Source organism: Dermacentor silvarum, chromosome 3 (genome assembly GCF_013339745.2).
Source record: "Dermacentor silvarum isolate Dsil-2018 chromosome 3, BIME_Dsil_1.4, whole genome shotgun sequence".
In the NCBI taxonomy this organism is placed as follows: Eukaryota; Metazoa; Arthropoda; class Arachnida; order Ixodida; family Ixodidae; genus Dermacentor; species Dermacentor silvarum.
The window spans coordinates 50,127,926-50,152,935 of NC_051156.1; the positions used below are offsets into that span (position 1 = coordinate 50,127,926).

Consider the following 25,010-nt stretch of genomic DNA (forward strand, 5'->3'; position numbering starts at 1 on the left):
CACTACTAAATATAAAGTGTTACCTGAAACCAAGTATCTCTTTTCACCACTCCACCTTAATGCTTCCCCACACCTTTACCAGATTGCAGGACACTGACATGTTTTACATGGCCATGTCCTATCTTTAAAACCTGCCCAGCTGCTCTCATATAATTTGAATCGCTGATTTTAAATCCAAAGTCATACTCGATTGCTAAGCCTGCTGTAGCCTTTCGTAGCTAAAATATGCCAAAATCAGTATTCTAAAGGTAGTTCCGGACGTATTCACTCGCTAAAACCCAGGTACACAAGGCCAGTGCGCAACCTTTCCGGTAACGATATTGTAGTTTGACAAACAGTTTTAGGATTTAAAGTACCACAAAACGGACAAGCTTCTGCAATGACGATCGGACCTTTGATTTTAAAGAAAGTGCTTTTTTTTAAACTCACGCGCTACAGCCTCCGAGCTCTTTCCACTATATCTCGTGGTTACTACTCGCTTATACAAATCAAAGCCCCTTTCTTAATGAAAGATGGTTGAACGCGAAGATTTTTCCAATGCAAACTCAATCAAAGTCAAAGTCTAAACCAACGACCACGCAACAAACCCAACAAATGCTGAGCGGCCCGATGCGATACATATGTGATCTGATTGCTTGTTTACTATTGTAATTTTTGAACGATGAACCGAAATGAAGACACATTTCGTTAAGTTGCATAGCCTTTATTTTAGATCACGTAGCCGCTGATTACACGCACTCACTTTCACGGACGACTCTAAACTTGCACAGTATTGCCTTGTGATCGCTTTGGTAGACGGTCTGAGGTTCTGCCGTTGCCGATACACGGGATCGGCTTTACGGGCATGAGCGCGCTCGCGCTTACGTTCGCGTACGACAGCCTCTTCTGCCGTGTGCGGCACCCGCGGCCTACCCATAGTGACGGCCAGGAATGCATTGCGTGACACGCGTAATGCAATGCAGATATATACAGTTCATCTGGGTAGCGTGGCGTTGCAGTTCCCATTCCTCTTATCGGTACAATTGCGAATGTAAACTGTAGTGTTCTGCGATACGTATGTCGTGCGCCGTTCTTCTACTGTGTGCGCAGATGTGCAGCCGTTGCTCTATTGTGTGCGCAGATGCGCAGATATTTGCATTGTGTAAGGTGACTTACCTGCAGTACGTTCTCGGCGCTGACGGAACGAATCAGTGAGACTTAGAAAACTTCGCTTTAATAACTAATAAGCGCCCTCTGGGTCCTTGCTGCCGCTGTCAATTGTCTGCTCAGCGAAGTGATGGGCAAGGATCTGTCTCCTTTAACACCACTACCGGCAGAGCACATATCCGAATTCGGTGTCGTACACTTTTAGACGTCCCAGCAACAGGATAGAAAGATTGCTTACCTTCCATGAAAGATCCTTGTTGTCTCTCGTGCACATCGTAAATTTTGTGGAGCATCCGACCTCCCGACGACCGTTCACTTTCAGGTAGTGGCTTTATCCTCAGCTTGCTGTTGATCACACCTTCCTATGAGTCAAATACTGTCATATTAATAAGTTGCATTAAACCCGTAATACATTTTCCATCAAGAATCAGAGCCACACGTTACAAGCATGGCACAGTCCAACATCAAATTTCAGATAAAGTTAAAGCGAGCCAATGGCGTCCTGAACTAAGGGCGCCGCCATAGGTGGTATATTCCCCATAAAATGAAAATAAAGTTTATTTTCCCTTACATCTAAATTATAATATTTAAAGTCCTGTAATTGTAGATTGGTACGTTTAAGGGGTACTTCAGGTACCTGAGCACCGAAGTTAAAGGTATAGATAGTTAAAGGTACCTGAGCACCAAAGGAACGTGTAGTGATGTCTTTTTGCATTATACTGATGACTAAATTTTTGTGGACCTCGAAAGACTTTACTACATTCAATCTTCAAATGTGGGTTTGTTCGTGCGCGTTAACGTAAAGGGGCAATGACGCACCCCTGATATGCTATCTTTGTCATTCTATCTGCTAGTAGACGGACCAGTGTGGTTATGTACTAACAAAATTGGATTTTAGCGCACATTTTAATTGGAAATGCCAATTTTAAATCGCGGCTTTTAAACACCTGCCACCAACCAGTAACAGCCATTGTGGCCTGCGTTGCGACATCGGCAACCGCGGGTACCGCGGTGTCAGCTGCTTCGAAACAATCAGAAACCTGAACGGAAGTCTTGTTCCGCACCCTCTGTCACCCGACAAAGCGGCAAAAACGTCGCCATTGAATACTACCCACAATTTTCTCATGCGTGCTCCAAAACAGCACAGAGCAGAGCACGCCTGCCGAAACTTATCTCGGACTGACTCCGGAGGTACGCTTGCCAATACAAGATAGCTGTGACACGGTTGCGTCTCCTACCATCGGTTCTGAAGCTGGCAGCGCACAAAGCCCACGGTTTCCCAGAATGGATTTCCTTGTCCCTAGAGGTGTGTAGCTGGCGGTGCGATTTATTTCCTAACGAGTTTATGCTATCATTCTGTCTTACGGTTCAACTGCGACATTTAAAAAAATTGACTCGCAATCCCGGCCCTGCGAAAAAGGGTGTCCAGCGAAGCTGTTACAAACCACCAACCACTACAACTGCTGAGGGGGGTATGCAATGCTTTATTGCCCAATTCCTCCTCCAGCGAATTATTCAGCCACAGGACAATGTGGACAGCCGGGTGTCCCCTGTTCTGGAATTATACGACAATACGACCAGCGGCAACACGCCGATTGCCGTTTATATTTCCTTTGCCGCTGCTCGTATTCACGCTGCTCCTCGGGAGTCCTAACATTGCGTTGCCTACCCATAGCGGTTCTGAAACAAAACTGAAATAGGTCAGGTATTTTATATATGACAGGCTAGTGACGTCACTCCCCACGTCGCAAGCTGCCGTCGCCGTGGTAGCTTGAGGAACAGTAATCTTTACCGGGAAACGTATGCCAAGAGCGCTACATGCCTCGCATTATTATTACAAGCGCCTTATCACAAATCACGTGGTTTTTATGTTTTATTTATTTATTTATTTATTTACAATACCCTCAGGGCCAGTGAAGGCACTGAAGAGGGGAGTGGATTAACAAACGAGATAAAATAAACATAACTGAATTGTTACACGGGTAAAATAGCACAGACAGAAGAAAAAAACAATGCAGTAAGAATTGACACAGCAACGCAGTAATCATGTCGTTATATAATATTAGCTAAAGCGCTACGAAAAAGTGAGTTATCGTTGATGGACAGAATATTGGCGGGAAGGTGGTTACATTCAGTGGATGTTCGAGGCATGAAAGACTGCAAGAAAGTGTAAGTGTTAGACCTATCGATGCCAACTTTATGATGGTGATCCATACGATGTGATAAGTAATGAGGTCGAAGAACGAATTCGTTGCTCAGCGTACTATGGAATGATAATACAGCTTGTGAAACAGGACTAAACGTGATATTTTGCGGCGTGACGATAATGATGGAAGCTGAAGGTCGGACTTCATGGCTGTAATGCTTACGGTTCGGCTATAGTTAGAAATAATAAAACGAACAGAGACATTCTGTACAAGTTCAATGGCGCTGATTAGTTTTTCGTGACATGGATCCCATACAGATGACGCATACTCCAATTTTGGACCAATTAGAGTCTTGTACAGCAATTACTTCAAAGAAGATGGAGTGCTGGAAAAGTTGCAGCGTAGATAACCAAGCATGCGGTTTGCGTTTTTAATTACGTATTCTATATTGGTTGTCAAAGTGAGGTTGGATGAAATAAATAACCCAGGTACTTATATGAACTCACTGATTGTAAAGGAACGTTATTCAAATAGTATACATGCGGGGTATTATTAATCCTGGCTACATGCATAGTTTTACACTTACTAATGTTAAGTTTCATTATCCAAAGTTCACACCAGTTAGCAATCACAGTAAGATCTGTCTGAAGATAGGTAAAGTCGTCAGAACCTTTAATTTCGCGGAAAATAACACAGTCATCGGCAAAGAGGTGAATGTTAGAAGATATTTGAGAGGGGAGGTCATTAATGTAAATTAAAAAGAGTAATGGACCATGTACAGATCCCTGAGATCCCTGAGGTACCTGAGGTACCTCAGTAAGTGAAGAGTTGTGACCGTTAACTGAGACAAATTGCGAACGATTAGTAAGAAAGCATTCAATCCATTTTAAAACATTAGACTCACCCCCGTATTCACAAACGCACCTCGACTCGACCCTCCACTCGAAATGCTCCTTGAGGGCGGCTTTTCATTTCACAAATCGCCCTCCACTCGAAACGCGCCTTGAGTGAAGGAAAGCTCGAGCGTTTTACTCGAGAATCTCAAGGTAGCCCCGCAGCTACCTTGAATCTCTCCTTGAGTGAAGTTAGTGTGCAAACATGGCTGCGTTGTGATCTGTCACTCGCCTCGTCGGCTTTTTTAGATGGACGCCAGTTGCCTCCGCAGCTTTTCTTTCGTTAACGATGCTGCGCATCTTCAAGGGCACCGTTATACGGACCGGTGCAATCCTCTGGAGCGCTTCGACAACGGAGTAATTCTACTGTGGCACCGAGACAGACCGGCCGTCCTGTCAAGAAGACTGCCAGCTATAGTGCAGTGACCTGTCGTCTTATTCCGTGCATGAGCCAGTTGATGACCTGCATACGTGTATTCTTCGTGCGAGTGCTCCGAAACTGCTATCAGCGTCAGTGCCGTGTTTCCCGCGGGTGATCAAACAAAGCAGCACCATTTGAAACGCGGCATGATACATAACTGCGACGGACTTCGAACCTATGAAAAGAAAAAAACTGCGAAGATTCCTGCCGTTAGTGCGTGTATTGCCTGCGTGCTCGATTGCTGGATGCGGGTCTGGCTGCGCGAGCGCCGGAATTCGCTCCGCCTGAGCGGTTTTGTACTCGGGTGCATCACTTACTACGATTTTCCAAGGACGGCGAAGCGCACCACAGCAAGGCGAGCTTCTCTAAAAACGAGCAGGTGCGTTCACTTTTCTGTTTCTCTATAATTTCATGCAGTTAGTTGCTCTAGGGAAAACAAAAATATACTGTAATTTTGCGTGGGACGTGTGGCAGTAGCTGCTATTTACAGTCGTTAGCAATAATTACGTGGGCCTTGCTTCAACATATTCAGTTTAATTAGCTTATGCTTATGAACATCCAAGCCCAACGAGGAAGTGAGAAACCATGAAATGGTTTTCATAATTATACCTGCACGTATACAGAGGGAATGTAATGTTTTATTCTAATACAAAACATTGAATAACAATACAAGAGAGGAGTTTTTGTACATCACATTATCTTTATTGTGATAAAAAAAGCTGTAGCAGTTGACCCAGCTCCTAATACACAAAACGCGAGCAAGTGGTAGCAGATATATGTCACATATATTTGTTGCGCACATTTCAGCTATTAGTGAGTGCATTATGTAAGTGTTAGATTGATGTATGTCGGTCTGGCTGTGCAAACGCCAGACCAGCTTAAAACTGTATCATCGCAAATTTGAATGAAAACAGTCCGAACTTACCAATGTAAAAAAAAAAATCGGCTTCCTGAACACAATGAAAATCTTTAACGAATGTATTTACTTCGAAAAGTAAACTGATGAAAACGAATACTGTACCTAAGCTAGTTTTTATGTGCGTTAACATCATTATATGTTTATAACCAACCCTTTCGCTTATGCAGGAAGCAGGCTGCCAACGCAACCACGCAGAACAACTGCCTTTTCAAGGGTGCTGCGCTTGCGTTGGTGTGCAAGCGGAGAAGAGTGGAGCTCCAGTTAATGTGTCCTGCTACACTGTAGTTGTCGCACTATTTTGCCTAAAACCTCTACCTCCTTTCTGACATCCTAACAGCTCTAACATCACCACTAAAGGCATTTTGCATAAATCTGCCTTCATAGGTACCTTGCAGCTTAAGTCTGTATTTTTCATCCAGGTTTCTTTAAGCCATATTTAATAAAGCAGTGTGTATCACTGAATTATTTCTTGTCAATCCAAGTGTCAATCTCTGGGTGTGGCCACACGACGGTATGCAGTGGTAAATCCTTACAGAATATACGCTGTTTCAGCTCCGTTTCTAACTTAAGCTTAAGATTAATTATGAAGACCGGAACAATAAATTTGTTCCATTCGATGCGGATCACAGTTGGCTTTCATGGGGCTTGCAGAAGTTCAGTAATTGACCAAGGAACCGAGCGTGTCTTGCGGGATCCCACAACAGGCCAAATGGTGATGCAGACTGTCACAATGGCGTTGCTGAAAAATACAGTATAGAGCGCATTACTACCATGAGTTCAGCAAAGCTGAGATCAACCATTAAAATTATGGTATATTTCTTGATGTACACTTGCTCATGCAAAAGTAGCTTCAACATTCCACTACATAATAAAGTGCTGCATTACAAATTGTCGGCAGTAAAAAAGCTCACGTCTCAACCGTAACACATTATGGGCCACTCATGACTTCGCACATCATAATCATGACTATGCTCTTCAAAACAATAATATGACTGTTGAAGAGGAATCAAATATGAGTTTGATTTCATTACGGCATAGCTGTTTCATGTTTGCGGTTTTAAATAACACTGCATGCATTTCACCATTTTGTCAATGTGGCCAGAGATAACATCAATAATATTAATGATGAGTACGAAAAATAAGCACAGACTAACTACCGGGCAGATCAGTCAAGTACTTCCGCAGCACCTAGGTTCTTTCAGGGAAGTGAGATGGTGCATTTCCAACAGGCAGGCACCGTATCTATCGATGCTTTCACGTCAGTAACATGTCTTACCATGCAACACAAACGTTGAATTTTTTCCATCAGCTGGTCTTTCCAAGGCCCACACCCTGCAGCAGAATGCCAAAAATGATATGTACATAGGGAGTTCGCACGCTAAGTTCACTGCAGCTAAGCAACTGAAATAAAAAGACATAGCTCACAACTAAAAAAAAAATAAAAAAATGTGGGCGTTGCGTGAACTTGAAAGCACAGTTTATGGAACGTGCAGGAGATGCTATGACATAGCACATTGAAAAAGGTAAGACGAAAAAACACTAATGCTGGTAATGAACTACTGAAAAGTGCATTTTCGGCAGAAATAAAGATTGGGTAGCGTATATGTGAAGTGAAGCAGCAGTGGAAATGCAGGCACCAGTGCTGGTTCACAGACGATATGTGCTATAATTTGAACAAACCGACTAACCACCACGGCTTCTAAAATAAAGTACAGGACTGAAAAACATTTGTTTCCTTCAAACTGCCGGAGCTACGCCCTCAACCATATGCATTCTGCCACATGCATACTACAACTGCTTCTTCTCTACTGAAAGATTTATTACGCGATACTGGAATGATCATCGGACACAGTCGCGGAGCGGTGCCTCGTGCATTTATGTTTAAACAACTGAACCGATAACTGATTGTCGCGCCGAATCTCGCTACAAGCTCCAATGCAAAAAAAGAAGAAGAAAAAAAAAACGTCTCGCGCAATCGCTGCCTCGAATAGTATGCTTCGGGTGCTAATGCCCGCAGCATGAGCAACTGGAGCCAGTCATGCTTGGATACATCGGACACGTTTTATTGATACCGCGGCAGCAACTTCACGAGAACCGCAACAGCGTAATGTGCTTCCATGCAGAAACTGCTCACTCACCCTTATTTTTTGTTCTGTTGCTTTCAGAAAGCTTTCAGCAGCACATGGTCTTGAAGTTAAACAAAGCTGCCCATCGGCCGTTCCATGCGTTGCCTCCTTCGAAGTCAATCCGGCTCATCACAGTACACACACGGGCAATATCATCCATAATAACCACGATTAACAACTGCAACGTCAACCGCAAATTAAGCACAAGGAAACAATGAGCAGCAGACAAATGCGGGCGCAAATTTTTTTATTTCCCAGCCATGCGCCATGCTCCGCTGCTGGGGCGCGATCGTTGCCAGACCTCAAACACAGCTCCCGCTTGATCTATCAGTCGAACGCTAACAGTGGCAGCGCTGCCGAGCTGAATTTGTGCATTGCATCGTGTTGTCATTTAATAACGAAGCCAAATTAACGGAAACACATATCTGCCTTAAATAATTGGGCTTTTGTTAACCGCATTTAAGAATAGCCTCGATATCAGACGCTTTTCTCGGTCGGTGCACTTCACTCGAGCCAAGGGCGCATTTTCAAGGCGTTCCTTGGCGGAGGAAAAGTGAAGTAGTGTTCATGAAACGCAACGGCGCCTCGAGTGAAGGAACGCTCCTCGCCTCGACTTGGCTGAGTCGAGGAGAAGCGTTTAGTGAAGGCGTGTTTATGAATACGGGGGTCAATGTTAAGATGACTAAGCTTATGAAGTAGTAGTTTATGGCAAACCTTGTCGATAGCTTTGGCAAAATCTAAAAATATGCAATCGACGATGTGCTGAATTGTATTTCTATGCGGCTGAAAGCACGCTCCTGCATGATGTGCCGATTCATTGTGCCTGACGCATGTGTATGGAACCACGTGTCGTTGACGTCACGCTGGTTCTACTTAAACTGCTGTGGAAATAACGACGGGGCTTTTTCGCCTGCCGGCGAGTTGGATGACAGTCGTCTGAGTCTTTCGCCGATCACGCACTGATAGCGGCGGGCGCCGCTATGACATGGTGTCACAAGTGATGCAATCCACCCACTTTTCAAAGCGATTCGAAAAAGTCGATCGAGACGTCGTCAGAAAAGGAGGCTGCAATGGCCACTGCATCGCAGCCGGGCCTTCAGCAGCCGTCACCGCTGGACTTCGACACTACCTCGGAGTGGCCGGCGTGGATACTGCACTTCGACGACTGTCGCTATGCATCGGGTCTGAACGAGCGCTCAGAAGAGGCACAAGTACGCACTCTGCTTTATACCATGGGCCGACAAGCAAGGGACATCTTCGCCACCTTCAACCTTTCTGCAGACGATTCGAAGAAATTTGAGCTGGTCAAGAAGAAGTTCGATGATGACTTCATCAAGGAGAGCAACGTTGTCTACGAGAGCGCTTGCTTTCACAAGCGGCACCAGATGCCTGGCGAGTCAATTGACCAGTTTATGACTGCTTTACACGTCTTGGCAGACAAATGCGACTTGAGAGAATTCAAGCAGCGCCTCATCAGGGACCGGTTCGTCGTGGGCCTGCGGGATGAAAAACTTTCCGAGTCGCTCCAAATGGATCCCAAGCTGTCTCTCGCAACTGCCCTGGCGAGGGCCCGCCTAAAAGAGACCGTTCAGCAGCAGCAAGAAGAACTTCGAAACTCCAACGAAGTCCACGACTACACACCGTGCAAGCCATGTGAGGACGTCAACGTTGACGCAGTGGGCTACCGCAGGAAACCGCAACGCAGCAAGGAAACACGGCCGACATCAGCTCGTTCCGACGGACCATGCATCTTCAGCGGAGGCAACTCGCACCCAAGGACAGCCTGCCCAGCGAGGGACCAGAGGTGCTTCAACTGCGGCTTAAAGGGACACTTCGGCAAGGTGTGCCTCAAAGGGACTTCTCCAGGCTACCAGCGAAAGGTACGAGTGTCGTCTGTACAAAACGACACTGGGGAGGTTTTTTTGGGCGCGGTCGGGGCGCCTGGCGCCAGCGCGTTACGTTCAGGTATTGCTTAACTCGGTGCCTGTTTTCGCAAAGGTCGACGGAGGCGCAGAAGTGTCCGTAATTCCAGCGTCGTTTCCTGGACTTCCCACGAGCTTGGAAAAGGCCGACGAGGTCTTGACAGGCGCTAGCGGTGACCGCCTAACTGTTCTGGGCAAGTTTCAGGCGGATATATTTTGGAGGGGACAAACTTCTCGCCAAACGTGTTATGTGGTCAGTCCTTTGCGTCATGTACTGCTCGGTTTGCCAGCTCTCGAAGCGTTGGGAGTCAAGTTCGTTGACTCTGTGGCTCACAAGGAACCTAACTACGAAGTTTTGTGCCCTCAAGTTTTCAACAACTTAGGCACTATGCCCGGGGAGTATACAATAAGGCTTAAACCAGACGCTGTTCCATATGCAATAAGCGCACCACGCAGGATTCCTATACCACTTCAGCAGCCTGTAAAACGAGAACTCGATAAGATGGAACAAATGGGCATCATTCGTAAAGTCGAAGAGCCAACAAAGTGGTGTGCCGGCATTGTGCCTGTACACAAACACTCGGGAGATGTAAGGATATGTGTAGACCTTACGCAGTTGAACAAGTTTGTCTTAAGGGAAAGATACACATTGCCTGCTGTCGACCAAGCACTGGGCTCACTTGCCGGTGCAAAATGGTTTTCCAAATTGGACGCAAATTCCGGCTTCCATCAGGTGCGACTTAGTAAGGCCTCAGAAGAGCTGACCACGTTCATTGCGCCCTTTGGGCGGTACTGCTTCACTAGGTTGCCGTTCGGGATTACATCAACTCCAGAGTATTTTCAAAGAAGAATGTCTGAAATCCTTACTGGCCTTCCTGGCGTCGTCAACCTGATGGACGATATTCTCATATTTGGTGACAGCAAAGCACAACATGACTCTAGGCTATCAAGCGTCTTAGCTAAGCTGGCCCAGTCTAACGTTACCCTAAACAAAGCAAAGTGTGTGTTCGGTGTTCGAAGTATAAGATTTCTGGGCCACTTACTAAGCGAGGAAGGCATACAGCCGGATCCGGCCAAACTCAGGGCCATTAAAGAGCTGAAAGCACCCTCGGATATATCGCAATTACGCAGTGTTCTGGGCATGGCCAACCATCTGGGCCGTTTTCTGCCGAACTTGGCGCAAACCACTGCCCCGCTACGGGTGCTTTTACAGAAAGAGACCGAATGGGCTTGGGGTCCTGCTCAGAACACGGCTTTTGAAAACTTGAAATCTATCTGCTCGGCAAAGTGCATGGCTATGTACGATCCACGCCTTCCCACGATTCTTTCGGCAGACGCCTCGTCTTATGGTCTCGGTGCCGTCCTTTTCCAGAAACAACGCAATGGCGAGCGCCGACTTATAGCGTTTGCTTCAAGGTCACTGACCAAAACCTAGCAACGCTATGCGCAATTGGAAAAGGAGGCACTAGCATTAACATGGGCTGCCGAAAGGTTCGATGAATACATAAGAGGTATTGAGGTGGTGCTTGAAACGGACCACAAACCTCTTGTTTCGTTGCTTGGTAAAATGCCTATTGATGTGTTGCCGCCAAGGGTACAGCGCTTCAGAATGCGGATGATGAGGTATCACTTTCATATTGTGTACGTTCCCGGTAAAAGCTTGATAACGGCGGACGCTCTTTCACGAGCGCCGACGTTAAAGTCGCCGGTGAACTAACCGTCTCGGAAGTGTCGTCTTTCGTCAAAACATGTGTGCAAGGGCTTCAAATGGGTGACAATTTTGTTAACAGAATGCGCGATGCGCAAAAAACGGACGTCGTTTGTCAAGCCTTGCTTAAGTTGTGTCGCCAAGGCTGGCCGGGAAAACCAAAGCTTCCCTGTCACTTAGTTCCGTACTGGCAGGAACGAGCACTAATTTCCGAAGGCAATGGCATGTTGCTAAAGGGGACCAGATTGGTGGTACCTCAGTGCCTAAGAAATGAAGTACTAAAAAAGCTACATGATAGGCATCAGGGCATCTCAAGGACTAGAGCTTTGGCAAAAGAATTGGTCTGGTGGCCAGGTCTCGGCGAACAACTTTCGCGGCAAGTGAAAGAATGTGTTACTTGTGCGCGCTTTGTCACCCAGAACTCGGAGCCATTGATTTCAACCCCAACGCCAAGTTTCCCGTGGGAACGAGTTGGGGTCGATTTGTGCTTTATTAACAACTGTCATTATCTTGTCGTGGTCGACTACCTGTCACGGTATCCGGAAGTAGCCCTCCTTCCCTCAACAAAAACTGGTGTGGTGATAGAAAGACTAAAAAGCATTTTTGCACGCCATGGCATCCCGGGGACCGTAGTGACAGACAATGGACCACAATTTTCTTGTACAGAGTTTGATAGGTTTGCACATGATTATGGCTTTGGTCACGTCACTGCTAGCCCTAGGTACCCTCAGGCTAATGGGGAAGTAGAACGTATGGTGCAAACACTTAAGCGCCTGATCCTTAAATCTAAGGACCCGTACTTGGCTCTGCTTGCCTACAGGGCGACCCCAGGCATTCTTGGCTCTAGTCCGGCTGAAATTCTCATGGGCCGGCGTCTTAGGACAAGAGTTCCAACGGCGCCGCAGCTGCGTGGTCCAGTGCAGCCACCGCTACCTAATCTTGGGGCCAAAGACAGTGCCAACAAGATGTTACAAGCGCGGTACTACAACAGGCGCCACAGAACCCGGGAACTGAATAAACTAAGAGCAGGTGATTCCGTTTGGGTAACAGACATGAAGACCAGAGCAACGGTGCTAGCGACAGCCGCTACACCGCGGTCCTACATAATACTTACCCAGGAAGGGAGTACGCTCCGGCGTAACCGACGAATGCTGAACCGCTTGCCAGAACAGAGGAAGGCCGAAGGCAGCTACGAGTTTCCAAATGAAAGCGATACAGCCGAATTGGTTCCTATGGAATGGGAGTCTCCCACTACCTTAAGAGCTTCGTTGCCTTTAGCTTCAGGTGCTATGATTTCGACTTCAGTACCTTCTGCTACAGTAACCGTGACCAAGTCTGGCAGAGTGGTTAAGCGACCAGTTCTCTACGGGATTGATGAATAAGGTTTTGTTCGCGGTCGATTGCCACTGTTTCTTGCTTTTTGTCCATGCGCGAGTGTTCTAAATGCCACACATGAAAACCACTTCTATTTTGCGAAAGGGGGGGATGTGCTGAATTGTATTTCTATGCGGCTGAAAGCACGTTCCTGCATGATGTGCCGATTCATTGTGCCTGACGCATGTGTATGAAACCACGTGTCGTCGACGTCACGCTGGTTCTACTTAAACTGCTGTGGAAATAAAGACGGGGCTTTTTCGCCTGCCGGCGAGTTGGATGACAGTCGTCTCAGTCTTTCGCCGATGACGCACTGATAGCGGCGGGCGCCGCTATGACAGACGAGTGATGATCGGTCGCGAATGCGATGAAGTTTATGTGCGAAAGATAGGAGTTGAGTTTCACATGAGTATGACTTACGGAATCGATGTTGTGCAGGTGTAAAGGACAAGTTAGATTCAAGGAATTCTGTCAGCGCTTTAAAGATATGTTACTGTAACTTACAGCATGTACTTGTTAGAGAGATGGGGCGATAATTATTGGCCATGGCTTTGCTGCCTGACTTGTGAAGAGGAACCACCTTCACAATCTCCCATTGTGAAGGTAAAGTACATGTGTCACGAGATTGCTGAAGTATCTTCGCTAATATTATGGAACTATATGCGGACGTAGTTTAAAAAAATTTTGCATTGACAGAGTCAAAACCAGGATAAGAGTGATAGTCGAGATTTTCAATAAGTTTACCAACGCCACCAACCTCTAGGACAATGGGGAACATGATCGGGTAGTCATAATTGTGATTCAGGAAGATGAGAACTAGGAGCAAGGGAAACATTTTGGACGAAAGTATCGTTTAGTAAAGTTGGCCATTCTTCGTTAGAAACATGTTCGCCAGAGGAGCCCTGTAAAGTAATTAAATTATCCGAAGAAGGGTTAACTACGCGCCAGAATTTACGGACGTTTGTTTTCAACATAGATGGCAAGGAATTAGATAGGAAATAATGCTTTGCGCTTTTTAAAGCAGTTATGTACGCGGAAGAAGCTAGTTTGTATATCATCCAACGCGAGTTAGTAGGGCATGCCCTAGCTGCTCGATAGAAGCGTTTTTTTTTTTCTATTAGAAAGGCGTCTGATATGTGCGTTATACCAAGGGGCGTGAGAATTGGAAGTGATGGTGCGGCTTGGAACGTATCTATCAATCAGATCTTTTACTTTGGATGCAAAACTATCCCAGTTAGTCTGAAGAGTACGGCGGTGAAAGTCAATCAAAAACGTGTCTAAAAAGGCAGATAATTCGCTATTGATAGCTTCTAAGTTGTCTTTCTTATAATCTACAATTAGTTTTCTTTTTTTTATTCGGCTTAGGGCAAACCACTCTGAGGTTCAAGTTTAGTAACGAATGATCGCTTATGCTCAGTGGAAAAGTCATTTCTGAAGCGAGATTAGGTCGATTAGTTAGAACTAAATCTAGGGTATTTGCACCATGGAAGGCGACTCTAGTAGGACGTGTTACCGATTGTGATAAAGAGAAAACAGAACAAACTTCTAGAAATTCTTTAGCTTGGTTTTAAAAGGGTAATAAGGTAGGAAAATCATTGGTCCAAGTAATGTTCGGAAAATTAAAATCGCCCAGCAAGAACAAGCGTGATGAAGGATATAGTGTACAAACAGTGTTAATGACGTCGTGAAGGTCGTTATTAAAGGTAGAAGGATATGAAGGGGAGCGGTAACATACACCGAAAATCACTTTGACATGACCTAAAGATATTAAAGACCAGACTATTTCTCGATTAGTGTCGATTGTGATGCGGAATGAAGGAATGTTGCTTGAAATAGCAAGAAGGACGCCCCCTCCACGGCGGTCATTTCGATCACAGCGGTAAATCGTGAAGGCACCTGCATCGTGGAAAATCTCAGAATCTTTTATATGTTCAGGAAGCCATGTCTCAGTCAGTGCGACTATGTTTGCAGAATCAGAGTCAATTGCAGATGATAAGGAATGAATTTATTAACCACATATCTAATATTAGTAAAAAGAACAAAACAGGAGCTGCTGTTGAATGGCCACTACCTCTCTCGTTCACCTATGCAGAAGTCCGATTAGACAAGGCAGCATCGGTATTAACGGTGCTTCCATTTGACTTGCTTTCGTTAAGGCTGTTGGAAACGGGGGATAAGTGTAGCATTTATGATTTAGAAGCAGTTTATTGTACCGCAATTTAAATTTTGGAGAGGCTTCCTGACTGTTGCCAAATTCTATCAGTTTTCGACGTGCGAGACGGGTAGAGGCCGAGAAAGGTTTACTAACGTTGATGTCGTTAACCTTGAACTTGCTGCGCATAGAAAATATTTTTTCTTTTATTTTGGAGTTGCCGAACTTAACAATGACCGGGCGGCACTTATCAGGCGAAAAAGGACCTAGTCGATGGGCACGATGAATTGAGTCTGCAGAAAAGGTGTGTAGTGCCGATTTTAAAAACGATGTTACCTTAAATTCAGTTTCCTGCCACGTTTGCTTAGCGTCTGGAATACCATGAAATATTAGATTGTCTCGTCGTGATCGGTCTTCTAGTTCATCGAGGCGCAATTGCAAGTTGGTATTTTGCACTGATTGATTATGTACAGAAGTCTCAATAGCATGAAAATTCTCGACCACTTAAGTTTTTTTCTTCTAGATCGTTCATTCTTTTATGAATACTGGCGATTTTGGTTTCCATACTCTTCTGACTATTCTTTATAGCTTGGATATCTGCGGCAAGTTCAACGTGATTTTTTGAAGTTTGCAGAGAACGAGTGTGTACATCTTTTAGTAAGCGAAAAGGAGTGTTCATTGCTCAGCAGGATCATCCGGCAGGAGTCGATTTCCGCAAGTGATTCAGATCGCGTGTTGAGACGAGGGTTGGATTCAATGTCCCCAGAGCACAGTAATAAGAGCGCCATAGAAAAACACTCGCTCACCGTTTAACACAACACCCGTGGTCACGGGAACAGTAAAAGAAAGGGGTCATCGCATTTCCTTGCAAATAACGGAATGGTTGCACACACCTGCATCGTACAAGGATGAGCGTTAGGCATCATGCTGCAAGGTCTGCTCCCGTGCCCACGGAAGATGTAGTTGAAAAGCGGTCCACTTATATCTGTCGTCAAATATGATGCCATGGTTTATGCGGCTGGCAATCTGTAGGCCAGCACCGCCAAGGAAATCGGGCTCAGGAAGGGCACTGCATCGCTGTTATCTTCGGTGGCGTTCGATGCTCCGAGAGGCGTTGTAACACGTGTCGAAACACAGGATGACGTTGACGGCCAAATCGCGAAGAGCGCAAGCAGTTTGTTTGTTTGGTGCTTCTTCTTTATTGAAATGAATGCTGTGCTGTATGTTGTATTTGTGATACGAAACAATGGGCGCGTTAAGTTAAGGCGCTCGAGCGCGCTCTAGCCAGCAGAGCGCGCTCTCTTAAACTTAACGGTTAAAAAGCGACTTCCGGTGCGTGATTACGGAGCGCGCTCTACGCGCTCCACCCTGGAGACGGTGCGCGAGAGCGCGCGCCTGCTACGACTTCCGGAAAAATGACGTATTTCCGACTCTTTCCACTTATGCAAGTCCGTGCTCCTTGCCCACTCGTTCCTGCCGCCGCTGCGCAGCCGGGCGTCTGCTCCAAGGCATGATCGGGAACTTCGCGTGTTGGCGCGGTTTGAGCTTATCACGAACCGAAAATGACGGCCCGATCATTACTTGCCAGACGCTCAGGTACGTAACCGAACAGTCGCAGTTTGGCGCCTTCTCGTCGCTACGTTAATGTGTACGATTTCTTCAGGTCCTCATGGTATCATGGAAGATGTTGGGGCACTGCTCTTTGAATTGTGTGTACGTGTATCTGGGCGCAAGGTTGATCACATAATCCTGGATGCCTCAGATCATAAGGCTTTCTGTCCTCTTGCGATCGGCAATGAGTCATCAGTCAGCATACCGCGGAGCAGAAATAAATCCTCTGACAGGGTATCTCTGAGAACACCACGAACAGCTTGCATCGCATACATAAGCCGCTGCTGCTGCGTCCGTCGCTGCGCGTCAAGTTCTTCTAGCTCTTCATCGTCTATCAAAAACTGCAGGAGGGTGTTTATCGGCGGTGCCATCTTCAAAAAGCGCGCGCAATGCGATAGCGGTCGCGGAAGCAACATAACATTCGCCAGACGGCGCGTTCGTGCGCCCGAAAGCAGTCGGCGCATATCGCCGTTAAGTTAAGCTCCGAAGGCGTCGCACTCGAGCGTGCTCCTTTGGAGTTCGGAGCGCGCTAACTTAACGCACCCAATGTGTGCACTTCGCGCTTGAATCGCTGTACGTTTTCTTTCTCTTCTTCTTTTCCCTTTTTTTTGGAGTGAGGGGGGGGGGGGTCGCTGCAGGTATTTTTCCTGTGGGGACGAAGCTGAGAAATATCTCGACCATCTAAACGCCTGACAGCTTCGCTGCACGATTTAAATGCATATTGTACACCGCAACTAAGCGCGCTCAAAGTTTACCACTTTGCTGTGGGAGCAGTACTTTTAACATGTACTGTGTACTTGAAACTCCAAAATTGGGTGTCATTTCCTCTTTAAACTGCACTGCCGATTAATGATTGCAGTGTGCTCCAATGCAACTCATTGGTCACAAAAGTATGGAATCCGACTACCTCACTGAAGCTGAACATTAGAAAACAGTGCATCCAATAAAGCTAAAGAAAGATCTACTCATGTATCCAAACAATGCGTAAGCGACGAGAAGAAAGATGAGCTTGCTTGGTGTTTGTCCAAAACAATAATAACGCCAGAATGTCTTCCTTCTTTTCATATATTTCAGGGTACCTTAGAGAGGAGTCCGTAGGACTTTTGTCAGTTCGAGAGTGTAATATTGTAGTTGCTGCGTACATTCAATCTCTTTATTGCGATAGCAATTATATGGACACTCTAGGCGCATTTGTGCCGTCGCCTTTGCTGTGAGGTTCCGTATAAAGTCTAAGGGCAATAAAATCCTCGCCGCGCGCCTTAGGCTGTATGTGTGAGTGAAAGGGTGCGAGTGTGCCCCGGCGATCGCGGCTCGATCTCGCGCACGCAAGGGTTGTAAAGCGGGGAGGAAGCGCGCCTTCTTCCGTCACACGCAAGACTGCGGGTGGTAGGGAGAAGGGTGACGCGTTCTACTCTGGGTGATCGGGACGGCCGCGCGCGCCCACCCTGGCCGCTGTATCTTGAAAGCTATCTGTGACAGGGACAGAGTCCGCCCTGCGCTGTGATTTCGCGTTTAATTCGCGCTGATGCAAGCCGCAGCACGAATATGAATTCATTTGCTGCTGCTCCTGCCGTGCTTTCTAACTCCAGACTTATGACTGCGAGTTTCCGCGGTCATCTAGTGAGATGTGTGCATGTTTGTTTGTGCGCGCGTGACACCATGCTTGGTAATTTAGTTAGTATGCCTTTGTTTACAAGCTTATACGGCCGATAAAGCTGCCATGTGTACTTCGTATTGCTGTCCACTAATTTGCTATCCCAGTTGATGCTTTTGCCTTCCCGACAAAAATGCGACTTTTGTAAGCAGTCCACGTTGGCACTCGGCTGACAATAGCATTCGTGAATACTCCTCTCTGCGAAAAGCGTCTAGCACGATGCTGAGAAATTAGTGTCAGTGACAACTCGGTAAAAGCAACCAATGACGAAAAAAAAAAAAAACAACAAACGTGTGGCAATTTGGCGCTGGTCGAAGCTCTAAACCAACGAAGGGCAACTACCCGTACGCATAAGGATACGCGAAATGCCCGAAAGCCAGATCATTGATTTCGATAGCAAATTATTATACCGCTATACGAAGTAAACCTAGTCGTTTTATCGGCCGCATAAACTTGTGAATATTCGCTTACCAACTAAATTAATGAGCACGTTATCACGCGCACACAGGCAAAAATGAACATATCTCACTCGATGACCCTGGACACTCACTGTCAAAACGCTAGCGTAAGGAAGAGCGGCAGCAGCAGTGAGGGAAGAATTTACCTTTGCGCGGCCTGTCGATTCTTCGCGAACTAAGTGACGAGAACACAGCGCTTAGACTGTATTATTTGCAGATCGCTTTGAAGATAGGGCCCGCGCGGCCGCACTCAGCCACACCATACACAGTTACCACTGGATTACTTACCGCTGTTTCTGAGAGGCTTCCAGAGCTTTACGATCAATTTATTTACTGGCGGGAGGAAGCGGAATGCGCAGAACGCGTCCTGTTTCTCTAACTGGTTATTTCGGCTCCGTTAGATAACACTCTCAGGGCACTCCAAGAATTTTCCTTCAGCCTCTGTGTTATCAGGCTCCGTTACTGTCATGTGACGGCGACCACTGTGGCCGTTCGTTAGCCCATTTGTGGTAGCATCGCATCTCAGACGGCAGATTTGCGCTTTGTGCCAGCATAACTGAAACATGGTATTCTTAGCATAGATGGATTGATGGATGGATGGAAAAAACTTTATTCTGGTCCTGTGTGTGTGTGTGTGTTCCTACCTGCTTGGCTAGTCCCATGTTGGGACCGGGAGGTCAAGCCTCCTAGCCCTATCACGGGCGTACTGGACAGCCAGGACTTCAGGGATATGGTCATGGGATTTAATCATTCGTGAAAACTGATCCACAGAAATGCCGGGACCGAGCAACCCACACTATTTTACTGCACATCTCTCTTTACATGCTTTGCATATAATATTCATGTCTTCAATGTTATATCATGCCTTCATTTGTGCAGGTGAATAATATGACTGCGTTTGTAATTGCCCAAGTGCAACTGCTTGGGCTCCATTTAGTCTAATGTGAGGGGGTGCGAACTCTCTCCTCCGCATGTAGTAATGTTCTGTAATTTCATTGTATCGCATGAGCACATTTCTCTGTAGATTCTCCAATCCAGCAGAATCAAAGGTATATGTAAAAGCGGCCCGGTCTGTAAGTTCGCGGGCGACGCTGTTGGCCGATTCATTTGGATTAAGGAGAAGGTCATCAAGTGAACCAAGGTGCTCCGGGAACAAATAAATCTAATGTGTACCATTTCTTTGTCTTGCGGTAATTATTCTCGCCGCTTGCGGGGCAATCTTGCCCCTGCTGAAAGCTCTGATAGCCGTTTTGGAGTCATTATGTGTTGCTGTGAATCTATCGTCTGTAAGGTCCAATGCAATGGCAACTTGTTCAGCGATTTCCGGTTTGCTAGTCTAAACCATGGTGCAGCTGGTGCATTTGCCCTGGTGATTTACTACCACCGCTGCGAACTTAGTTTGATCTTTGTAGGCAGCCGAATCAACAAAGCAGGCTCCTCGGCCATCTTTATTCATTTTCTTGAGTAACGCTCTGGCGCGTGCAACCTTCCTGTTGATGTTATGTGTTGGGTGCATATTCTTGGGCAGCGGTGCGACAATAATGTTGCCTGTGAAATCTCGATGAATTTTAGTGTACATCTCTTGATCCGTAATGGGGTTGATCATGATTTTGTCTAGGCATGGAGGAAGGAAACCCCAGGAGAGGCCCTGGCCAGCACGAACGTATTGGAGAAGGTGTGGCGGAAGTCACGTGCTGTTTCTCGCAAAGCAGCACTGGGACGGGTACCCCAAATGTCAACGTTGCCATGGTAACCGCGCTGCTGAAGCTTTCGCTGCTGCTCGCGGTCTCTGAAAAGTGAGATACGTTTTTTCCGCCGGTGTCTTTCACGCAGCACATTTTGTTCGCGAGAAAAGCTGACTTTGGAGTGTGGTGTGTAAGCTTGAAAGTTGTGTTTTGGGACTGTGAGTGTGAGTGTCGGCCAGCAACAGATACACTCAAGCAATCACGGCGCGGATCTTCGTTGTCTTCTTCAATGTGCCACGGAAAAACACAGGAGCGCGTCTGCTTCACTAAACCTGCTACAGAAGTTTTGTAGGCTTTGTTTTGACGCGCGTCAGGAGCACACACTTCCGGCGGCTCGTAACAATGCAAGTTAAAAGTTCGCGTCCATCTGCTCCGGCGAGCTGCAGAACCCCTGATTGGAGGCGCAAAGAGAGGTGGCACACCAACATGGCTGCACTTCCGGCTTCAAAAAGGTGACGTCAGGGCCTCTCCTGTTTTGTTTCCTTCCTCCATGTGTCTAGGATTGATCTTCCTGTGCTGCTTGTAGATAGTCTCGCTATTTGTGATATTTTTTGAGCCTCCGCGATCTCCATGGTCGTGTTGTGTACTCCTAACCTGAGCAAATTTCTCAGTGCTGGTTCGAATTGGGAGCCCCAATGCACTTTTAACAACCTTCTTAATCGTCGTGTGAAGCTTCTTTAGTTGAACTTGCGTCCAGTTGTACATGGTAGTGGGGTATCAGATATGAGAGAGTTCGAAAAAGGTGGTTAACCTGATGAGATTATCTTCTTTCATTCCCTTGTGTCTTCCTGCCAGGCATCTGCTCATACCGTAGGCGTTCTCCGTTTTAAGGGTGATTTTCTTGCGCTCCGTATGGTTTCCACCGCTGGCATCAATGAAAAAGCCCTGATCACGTTGACTCTGAGTATATTGACACAATTTTCTGTAAATAGGTGTATATCGATTTCCGATGGAGGTTTCCAGCCCTTAGGCCTGCCACATTTTTCACGTCTATAAAAGTAACAGTTCCGATTTATGTGGGGAGCACCTGTGTCCAGTAGGTCTCACGTACACTTCCACCGTCCGGATCGCTTCAGTCAACGCGTCCTGTATGTGTTCTTCACTGCCACCAGCACACCATATGTAGTGAAGTCATCAGCATATATGGAATGGTCAATGCCCTTAATGTTGCCCAGCTTTCTGGACAGACCACTCATGCACAGGTTGAAGAGGACGGGCGAGATCAGCGATCCTTGGGTGGTTCCTCGATCTCCTAGCTGAACCACTTCCGAGTTTGTGTCTCTTACCATTACCCTCACTGTGCGTGTTGTAGAAATGATTTGATGTAGCTATACATCCTCAACCCATGTCCAATCTTTTCTATCGTTTTGAGGATGTACTCATGCTTAATGTTGTCGAACACCTTTTCCAAGTCTAATCAGAGTACGGTCTTAGTATCTCTAGAATATCCGTCGAGTATGTGGTGTTTGATTTGTTTCACTGCATCCTGCGTGGGTATTGCAGACCTAAAACCCAGCATGTTGTGAGTGTATACGCGTATGTTATTGTCCTCTAAGTGGTCCTTTAACCTATTAAGGACTGCGTGTTCAGCGACCTTTCCCTGGCATGATGTAAGTGAGAGTAGCCGTAAGGTCTCCAAGCTGGGGGGTTTACGCGGTTTCAGTATTAGTATAACTTGTGAGGTTTTCCATTCTTCTGGGACTTCGCCTCAACTCCATGCTTCATTGATGAAGTCTGTTAGTGATTCAATGGACGGCTCGTCTAGATTGCGAGTGATCTGTTCATAACTCCATCCGGACCAGGGGCTGACTTTCGATTTAGTTCGTTCAACACCCTTCGGATTTCAGATGTGGTGAAGGGTTTGTCGAGTTCAGGCTGAGGGGCTCCTGCTGTATTCTGAACGAAGTGGTTGGCCTTGCTCATCTCTAACTGGTTGGTATTTGTCAATTAGTTGCTTAGTGACTGTTTCGTGGGTGTCATCCTGAACGGCTATGTGTATGGCTCGGGCAAGGCTTTGTCTCTCGTTGGCTTTAGTGCCTTCTTCATCCAGCAGATGCTTGAGAAGTTTCCACGCCTTGCCGTTCATTATTTGCCCATAGATTGACTGCACAAACTCATCCCACTGTTGCTTGCAGAGAGTGTTACAGTGTTGTTGGATTTGTTTGTTAAGTTCTGCGATTCTTTTTCTCAGCCTACGATTGAGCCTTTGGGCCCGCCACCTTTGGGTTATGGCCTCTTTGGCCTCTATTAAGTGTGCTAGTTTAGAGTCCATTGCCTCCATATTAGTGTCTACAGCAATCCTTTTGAACGTTCTTTTGATGTCCCTTCTCATTCCCCAACACCAGTCTCCGAGGTAGAGTTTGTTGGTTTCTTTTCCGCTTCGGCTTCTTAGCTTACGAAAAAGGTCCCAATCTCCAACCTCAAATTCTCTAGTTTTGCCTTTCTCGACGTCTAGTGTGACTTCTATTACGTAATTATCGGTGCCGAAATTCATGTAAATGTTGGTCCATGAAACAATCTTTGTGTTCTTAATGAACGCAAGGTCAGGTGTGGTGTCTCTGCAGACAGAATTGCCTAGCCTTGTAGGATGTGTCTTATCCGTAATTAAGACTAGGTCTAGCTCATCCGCGTGGTTCCATAGATTCCTGCCCTTGGCATTTGCCCTAGCGTAGCCCCATAGCTCTTGGGCTGCATTTAATTCTCCTAATATAATCAGAGGTGTAGTTTCAGCTATATTAGTAGCCTTTTTGAATATTCTCTTGAATTGTTGTTTCTAGTTTTTCGGATTACTGTAGGATTGTTGTTTCGAATAAGCTATTGTTCCTTTGAATTTTTTGTGAAGCTGGTACGACAACTTCCATCATGAGGTACTTTAGGTTTTTGTCCTTGATGCCTAAGTCATGTGGGATGTTTGTAAGCTGTTTTGTACAAGCATGTATAAGCCCCTACCGTACGTTTGACACTCTATGACCCTGTAATCAGTTAGTGTGACAAATCCAAATCCAGTCTCCTGAAGTACGATAATATCCCGTTTAGACTGATCTGACCTAAGGTATTGCTGTAGGATGGTACGTTTGTTGTAGCACCCACAATTCAACTGCCATATCCGAAATTTCCTCTAATTGTGAGCCATATTGCATGTTCATCTCACCCACCTGGGGAGTTAGTATCGCTCTGAGGAATGATCACGCACACTGTTCTCTTACGACCATTGACATCGTCATAATTTCCAGGGTTTTGATTCTTTCGCCAAATGCCTTTAGCCCCTCCTTGGGGTCATTCAGTACCGTCTGTAATTGGCCTACATTCATTGTCAATTGTGAGACACTGTCCATGTAAGCATCTTCATGTTATCTGCGAAAGACGCCACAGTTTGTTTTACTTCCTCCATCTGTGTTTGTGTGATTTTGAGCTTACTTTCAACAGCCCTATGCTTGGCTGACATCTTAGTATATAGAGTGATCGCGGGGAATTAGGTTCCATGCGTGAACATAAAAGAACACAGAAAACAACGAAGATTTCTTTTGTACCGATGATGGCCTCACTCTGTAGAACTAAGTCTCTGAGGAAAATTCACCAGAAATTGGGTAGCGCAGGCAAAATTCACCAACTGATGACGCTTTTGATGCTCTACAAATAAAATGAATAATAGCTGCCTATTAATAATAATGCCCAATGAAGCTCTTCAAAACCACCACTACAACGGCTGCGCGTGGCATGCAATGATTTATGGCTTAAGGATAATGGTAGTAGTGGTGTGTTAGAGTAATAGTCGAAATGGGAGCAATCGTAATTTTAGAGCAGGCCGCCGCCAGTCCATAGCGGTGCTGCAACAACACTGAACTCAGTTGCTAGGCAGGTTATTTTATATACGAAAGGCTAGGGATGGCCCATCCCAAGTCGCAAACTGGCGACGCCGCGGCAGCTCGTGCAACAGTAATCTTTGCTGGGAAACGTAAGCACGGAGCGCTACGTCCTTTGCAATGCTACCACGAGCGCCTGATGATAAATTATGCGGGTCGGATGTTTTTTTTTCAGCTGGTTCTTTATTGAAACGTATGCTGTTCTGTATGTTGTATGCGTGATTCCCAAAAAAACGTATGCAGAGTGCGCTGCACTTTGCTGAGTGCTTGTAGCCTCTGCCTTACGGGGATATAAGTAATTGCATTTTTTGCTAGATTACCGCGGCATGAGTCATTCATGATGACAGCTTTCTGTCGACGGACGCGAAAGAATCCCGGGATCCTAGCCATATGCAGCTTCGCTGTAAAAAAAAAGCCAAGAAATTCAGCTTCTTCCGCAGGTGTGAAGCTGTTATAAATGAATTTATCTTTATCTTTTGGCGGCCCACGCTCCTTCCGCAAGTTAAATTAGCCGTCGGTGTTGCTTTCGTGTCGCTTGATACTGAGCAAGTGTTTAAAGATGTCGGTGCTGTTCGCCTCAGACCGGTTAAGTCGCAGTTCAAGAGCAAGAAACAAAAAGAGGGGCACGGCGAGCGAAACAGCGCATATATCAGGCAATCTCTACCGTGAGCTAGACTAGACCACCGAAAAAAATCCTGCGCTTAATGTAGCCGGAATCCTGTTCAAATTCTGCGCTTGTGTAGTTCAAATCCAGCCCTAATGCAGCTCCACTAACGTGAAACCTGGGGAAGTGCGAAGCATTGATGCGCGGGTGTTTCCTTTATGTTGACTCACCGGTGGTTTGAACTCTACAAGCGCAAGATTTCAGCTG

The 25,010-nt window shown here is 46.2% G+C and overlaps 1 protein-coding gene across 1 annotated transcript in view; it reads right to left on the reverse strand.

Annotated features, from left to right (window-relative positions):
- The window catches only part of LOC119445418 (venom metalloproteinase antarease-like TtrivMP_A), a 429,115-nt gene that overhangs the window by 398,018 nt on the left and 6,087 nt on the right, over positions 1–25,010 (reverse strand). The window contains exon 4 of the mRNA XM_049663280.1: positions 1,385–1,508. Coding sequence (XP_049519237.1) covers positions 1,385–1,508 — 124 coding nt within the window. The remainder of the gene's footprint in view (positions 1–1,384; positions 1,509–25,010) is intronic.